The sequence below is a fragment of the Papio anubis genome, chromosome 5, assembly GCF_008728515.1.
Source record: "Papio anubis isolate 15944 chromosome 5, Panubis1.0, whole genome shotgun sequence".
Classification (NCBI taxonomy): Eukaryota; Metazoa; Chordata; class Mammalia; order Primates; family Cercopithecidae; genus Papio; species Papio anubis.
Genome location: NC_044980.1, coordinates 102,059,909 through 102,067,318, shown reverse-complemented (window position 1 = coordinate 102,067,318; position 7,410 = coordinate 102,059,909). Strand labels below are relative to the sequence as shown.

Here is a 7,410-nt window from a genome sequence, read left to right as displayed (position 1 = left end):
TCTGAAGCTTCCTTTCCCTACATCAACTTGCACATTCTGAACAGTATGTGTGTGCTTCTTCGGCATGGATTAGCCTCCTAAAGCACATAATTCCAATAATTACCAGTGACAGAAGGGATGAATAAATTATGCTTCAAGCACAACAAAATTAACGGTGAAAAATTGTTTGCATTAGTTTTTCTTACTGCATGTGCCTATATTAAATTTAATATTCTATATGACTGAGAGACTCCCAATAAGTTATTAATCTTGAACTATACCACTGCCGGATTTAGGACAAAGAATAAAATGGAATTTAAATGCTACACATGTCACGATGTTTTGAAAAGCTTTTTAAATTTAAGCACAGAGTAATGATGTGAACTGCAAATTGTAACAGACTGGATGAGTGAAATATCAATGCTGTGTTCCTTCTTTACACCAGAATGCCAGGATTAAGCTTTTGATCTTGTTCATAAAACTAAAGCCAAAAACATCATTTTCTCTTTTTGCTAGGAGCTTAGCATGAAGCCACTATGTGATGGGAGGCTGTTTTCTTTAAACAGACAAAGAATATTATAGAGATTCACTTAGAAATACTAAAAAAAAAAAGAAAAAAAAAAAAAAAGGTAAGAATATCCCATTTTACTCTTACTTTTGAAGGCTGGTAAGCACTTCTGAGTCTGTGCTTTGATTTACCATAGTATGTGCCATCAAAAGAAAGTTCCCTTTAGTCTGAATGTACTAATCATTAAGTATGCATGAAATTTGCAAGGAGACTGAAATGACAGATACAAGTCACTTTGCTCTTCAGTATTATCTTTCATAATCTAAATTTAAAGTAATGTGAGTTCTGTGCGATGGTACAGGCAGCAAACAGCTGGAGAGGGCAGGAGGAATTTTCTATCCCTAAGCTCTTCCAATGAATGCAGACCAAATAATCACTAAGGTGATGTTTACCAGGACACAGGCCTGAGAACTTATAAAAGGCTTCCAGAACATATTTAGCCCTGAGCATGACCATCTTCTATATATGTATTATCCTGAGAGGCGACTATATACAGATCGTGCAGTTAGTTCCCTAGATAAGAGTTAAGATACAGAATCCTACTTTTAACTGAGTTAGATTTTATCCACATGAGACATTTTCAGCACTACGCTCGCATACCTGCCAGCTAATGGTAAGAATGTCCAGGGGGCAGTATAAGGGTCAATGAAGGTGGAAGTAGAAATGGGAGGGCTATCCCTATGTTATCTTTCTCATTAATATTCACCTGACTTCTAGACTGTCCATTCACATCTGTCTTGCACCTTGGTAGTGTGTGTGTGCACATGCACACACGTGAATGTATTGGTGAACTAGAATCATGAAATTCTGACAGCTCTAAAAACTGGTAGAAATAAAGGAAATTACATTTTGGAATGCCCCCTCTAAGGTGAAGATGCTTAACCGAAAGTATGCTGTTATTTCTGTGGATTTGTGCTTTGCAGTTTCTCTCAAAATTTTTGTTGCCATTAAGAGGACTCTATGAATTCCTGAAACTTTTCTCAGGACCTTTTTGGTAAATTTAGACCATAAAATAGAATACGTATTATGTGTTTTTAGAATAGAATATGTGAATGTGTGTTTATAAAGGCATAACTCTGATAAGGTGGTTTTATATTTTTACTTTCTTCTTTACTTTTGATAATCATTCTAGCTGCTCTTTTCTCCAGCCCACCCTCCTGTTCAAACCTGTTTCTTGCTTCACAGTTCTCTATAACATCCTTGAAAGGCAACTGCCTCAACTCTAACTTTAACGATGTTTCATGCATTGTGGTGTGTGTGTGTTTTTTTTAGTAGAGACAGGGTTTCACCATGTAAGCCAGGCTGGTCTTGAACTCCTGACCTCAGGTGATCCGCCCACCTCGGCCTCCCAAAGTAGGGAGGGGGCTGGGCACTGTGGCTCACGCCTGTAATCCCAGGCATGAGGATTACATGCCTGGGATTACAGGCGTGAGCCACAGTGCCCGGCCTATGTGCATTGTTTTCTGATGCCCAAAGGAGGAGGAAAATGACAACCTTACGAATAATGTAGGAGCATGATGATTCTTACATTGGGCTTATACCTGGCAAGAAAGAAAAGAAAAACCTCAGGAGGTCCAAATAATTCCCAATATAAAAATCTGTTTACAAATATAATCTTGCTTTGGCAGAGGAGAAAGCCAGCTGTGGTTGGAATATGTACTGCAAACATGGCATTACCAATACTGTTTATAGCACCAACTGAGTAGGGTCTGTGGCATAGGATGGCAGCCCACAAACTGTGCCTGAAGTAGAAACAACGTGTGAAAAGGATAAATCTTTTATCCTTCACACACTTAGAAGCCTGTGCTTTTCCATTTGCAATGGCCTGAAATGGTAGGATTGCTATGGTTAGCTAAGAAAGCCCTTGGTAGGACTGCCTATTTCTTTAACAAATTTGCGTTTGACTTTTTACAAGTGGAACATACTTTTAAAACACCCAGTTAATAAAAAAAAATGGTAGAAGACTGTCGAAGGTAATGTGGTATAAATGCATTGTTAATGAGGACAATAACGTTACTCTGCTGGAGGACAGAGTCCTGAAGGCTGGGTTTGGCGCCATCCTGTCACTATGTGAGTTTTTTCTTGATGATAGTGAGCTCTTTCTGAAGTTCACTGAACTTAGGGCGATTTTCAGGTTTATAATCCCAACACTTCATCATGATTTTAAAAATATCCTCTGGACAGTTCTGGGGAGCTGACATCCGGTATCCTGAAGACCCAAGAGAAGGAGAACAGAGAATTTAGAATGGAGATAAGATACAGATGTTCACACAGGGCATTATGCAGTGATTAACTTTTAGTACCTTATGCTGTAGTTATATGGAAACAAAACATCCATTTCTGGGGAAGCTGATTTTTTATTTTCTACAAGTGATGCAGAATTCAATATTACAGAGTTGTAGACTTCTAATTCAAAGAACATTTTTTATTTGTTCATTTCTCAGAAAGTCTGATGTAAGATACATACAAATGCATAGTTTAGTTACTGTAAGTATTCACTTTCAGAATTAGATGCTGGAGCAGTTTTAAAAAATCATCTCTACAACCTATGTTTTTCAAGATGAAGAGAAGATGAGGATTTTGTAAATGTGAATTCAATAGGGAAATAAAAATGAATATGAGTCATATTCTTTTACAGTCTGTTGGTTGGCAGTATTTCAGCAGTGCATTGGGTAGTGTGTGAGAGGTAAGAGAATGTAGGAAGTTAGAAAGGCATCTTCCTACACCCACCTCTACACCCACACCCCTCACTGGGGCCCAGACATTAGGGCATTGTATTTTATCACGAGCTTCTTTTTGTCGAGACTGTACACTACACAAGCGCATGCAAGCATGTCACCATTGCTTAGTTATTCCCATCCGTGGTCTAGGAACCCCAAAGGGTTTCTTCAGAAGTGCTACAATGTTGTCACATTCTCAAAAACTTCCTGAAGACTAACTACATTTCAATTTGGAATATTATTTAAAAGGAGGTTTATCTGGCATAGAATACAAGAGTTTGAGAAACACCACCCTATTTCTCTTAACGACAGTGAACAGCACAATCCTGCCAGACAGGGAAAGGGTGGAAGAAAAGCCTATATACCTCTCTCTTGCATTGGAATCCTTTAAACGGTTTGGATATGTAAGTAAAGAGCAGAGATGTTAGATAAATCTGCTTCTGAACCCCAGAGATGGTCTCATAACACAGCCAAACAGTATTTAACACCCCCCTCTCCTCAAGCAGACACACTGTAAGCACCGCCTACCCCTGGGGCTGGACATGAACACTAACAATGAATGTATTTGGCTCACCTCTTTCTACTTGCTCTCTTGCTTGTTGATTTGTCATTCCAGGGTACGGACAAACCCCTAAGCTGAAGGTCTCCCAGAGAAGGATGCCAAAGCTCCACACGTCACTCTCCGAACTGTATCTCCCTGGAAGGAGAACAACCACCACAACCAAGTGAGGCACAGTAGACAAGTAAGCGACCCTTCCTGTTATGTATGTCTGTGTCAGTCACGCACCACATAATGTTTGGTCAATGATGGAGCACATATATGACAATGGTCCTATTATAATGGAGCTGAAAAATTCCTATTGCCTAGTGATGTGGTAGCCATGGTAATGTCATATAACACATTACCTTTTCTATGTCTAGATACACAAAAACTTACCATTGCATTAAAATGACCTGTAGTATTCAATACAGTAACATGCTATACAGGTTTGTAGCCTAGATATGTAGTAGGCTATATCATCTAGGTTTCTGTAAGTAAACCCTATGATCATGGAATGATGAAACTGCCTAATGACGCATTTCTCAGAGTGTATCCCTAAGCGATACGTGACTGTATTTAAACTTACCAAAGGAGGTTGATATGCAGTCTTCCTATTCTCTTTACTGGTTTTATATTCCAGGTCTAGTAATATTACCAATTAAATACATATTCTTCAGGCTGCTAGTTTAATCAAACCAGCTTCCAAATCACTCTCCCTCCCCTCAAGAATTAATATTCAGCCAGTGTGCAAGCTTACTTTCCCTGTGGTATCTGAGTATCTGAATGAGATAGATGGTTTATACAAAAAAGATATACGCTTTTACGTATCAATCCTAGGAGATTAACCAAGTTGGATTCCTGCAATTTTCCGCTTCGTTTTCTTTCCATTAAAATTACAAACAAACGTAAAGCAATGAGGCAAGTTTCTTCATTTCTCACTCATTGCGGTTTACAGAGGTTCTTATACGCTTAAAGGCCTCATTTTCTCCACTGATAGTTTCATTGACGAAAAATATTTTTGTGTGTTTTAAACAGTAGAAATTAACATAGCTGGCTAATAAAAACGTCTTTAAATTACATGGTGCCCTGTTTTGTTGAAATATCTGGGTGCGCCTGTTTTACTGAGCTACATGAGCTAAGCTCTTAGAATGTTTTTGGTAGTCTCCTAGAGAAGCACAGGGATACAAACCAGCACAAGGTATCTTCTAATCAACGAGGGGAAGTGGATCAGTCTTTTCCAATCTCCAGCCTCTCCAAGAAGCGAGTTTCCAAGATGTTCCCAACATATTTGTATTTTTCACTTACTTTTACATATACTATCATAACTAAACTCCATTTACAGTGGTGTTAAAGATTTCTTAAATTATTTCATTTTCTATCCCTCAGGTGTTTCCTGTCTTAACTCCGCCACTGCAGGATTTATAAATGCTCCTCCTCCAAAACTGTCAAGTTACTTTAAAATAGGATGGCCTTTCTTAAAAAAAAAAAAAAAAAAAAAGGTACTTAGTGAAAACAAAAGTATGCCTGCCATAATAACGGCTCTGACATCAGAGTGGGGTTGTACTAACTGATTATCAGCTCCGGCTGTGTGAATTAGCTTCCTTCTTAGTAGACAGTAATTATGGACATTCTTGGGTGGAAGATTAATTTTCTTGTCTGCCTATCAACTCGTTTCATGCTTGGCATTCAGTAATTTAATACTTTTCATGAAAGTCATTCTATGGCTACAAGTTAAGACTAATTCTTTAAGAAAATGTCGGTTATACAGATTTGTATCTTATTTTGTAAGGTATCTGGGCAGAGATCAATAAAGACATATATTACATATAAACCAAGATCACACTTCAGATGTGAAAGCTTATAACCTAGCTCTTAAACCTGGATCTTTGAACCTGGTTTTGTTGGGTAATTTTAACAGACCAAGAGTAACTTACAATTGTATAGAATTTTGCTACTTTTCTACGTCTCATTTGATCTTCACAATATTCTATAGGGAAAAGGTCCTATCGTTCTTATCTTACAAATTAGGAAATTACGTAGAGTAGTAGATGGCTTGCCAGGGTCATGCAACTAATGGCATAACTGGTTGGGAAATCTGCTCACTAAAAATTCTGCCTCCCTCCCATTTCACAGTACTTAGTTACATCATGCTAATATAACTAATTAGAGGATATATCAGCTCCAAATACCCAGGTGACAAAAGGAAAATTTCTGTTCAATAATTGATGATAAATAGATGATTTCTTAGTTGGAGATCAGTATTCTATTTTCCCTTTATAAAAACAGTACCTTTGGTGACAGCTGTCAATAAGGATGGTAGCAATACATGCCAAACAGGCTTTGAGTATTCTACCATTTTGTATTTTTTTTTTTAAAAAAGTATATGAGAGAGACATATACAAAAAGATTTCTCAGCCATTTATGAGAAAAGTATGAGACTGTATCAAGAGTATTTTCATCTAGGAAGGACAATGATCTGGCTAGCAATAGGGCTGGGAAGGCCCTTTAGTATTGCTTTTTTTTTTAAAGCCAAATATACAAAAACAACACTTATGATAAAGCAGTGACAACAGGTTTAATTCTATGTCCCACTCCCCACTTTTCTTGAGACAGGGTCTCACTGTGTTGCCCAGGCTGGAGTATAGTGGCATGATCATGGCTCTATGGCCCTAAGTTTCAGAGAGGTTCCTTGGACTGGAGGTTTCTTTCATCTACCCCAACCCCATACTACATGGGAGACTTGGGTGTTTCACCCATTCTGAGACAAGAGTGAAGAAAGAGTATATACTACTTTCACATATGAAAGAAGTATTGGATTGGGCACGGTGGCTCACGCCTGTAATCCCAGCACCTTGGGAGGCTGAGGCGGGTGGATCACCTGAGGTCAGGAGTTTGAGACCAGCCTGACCAATACAGTGAAACCCTGTCTCTACTAAAAGTACAAAAATTAGCTGGGTGTGGTGGTGGGTACCTGTAGTCCCAGCTACTGGGGAGGCTGAGACAGGAGAATTGCTTGAACTCAGAAGGCAGAGGTTGCAGTGAGCTTAGATTGCACTGTTGCACTCTAGCCTGGGAGACAGCAAAACCCCATCTCAGAAAAAAAAAAAAAAACACACACACACACACCGGGATTTAGAGTCAATCTTTAGTAATTTTAGTCTGTGGAAACTAAACTTCTCTGGGTTGCTAGGAGAAGGCCTGTAGAGTCTTTCAGGAGCTCTCTCATTGGACTGGGCAATAAATACTACAAACGTCTCCTATATCAAAATCTCTCCTTCCTTGTCATCTAAATTGTTCTATGTTTCATAAAATTTACTAAAGGCTACTAAAAAAAAGTCCCTCACTATAGATCAAGGATCTTCAGAGACTGGGCGCAGTGGCTCATGCCTGCAGTCCCAGCTACTCCAGAGGCCGAAGTGGGAGGATCGCTTGAGCCCTGGAGGTTGAGGCTGCAGTGAGCCATGATTACGCCGTCGCACTCCAGCCTGGGTGACAAAGTAAGACCCTGTCTCAATTTTAAAAACTCCTTAGACTTGTCCTTATTACTTAAAATGCTTTAGGTCTGGCTGTTAGATATATCCAGAATTGAAACTTTAATTTGT

The 7,410-nt window shown here is 38.9% G+C and overlaps 1 protein-coding gene across 1 annotated transcript in view; it reads right to left on the bottom strand.

Moving 5' to 3' along the window:
• Positions 1 to 2,517: 2,517 nt before the first annotated feature.
• Positions 2,518 to 7,410, bottom strand: part of FER (FER tyrosine kinase) — a 448,142-nt gene continuing 443,249 nt past the window's right edge. Inside the window, 2 exon segments of the mRNA XM_017960295.3 lie at positions 2,518 to 2,756; positions 3,842 to 3,964. Coding sequence (XP_017815784.3) covers positions 2,614 to 2,756; positions 3,842 to 3,964 — 266 coding nt within the window. The 3' untranslated portion in view covers positions 2,518 to 2,613.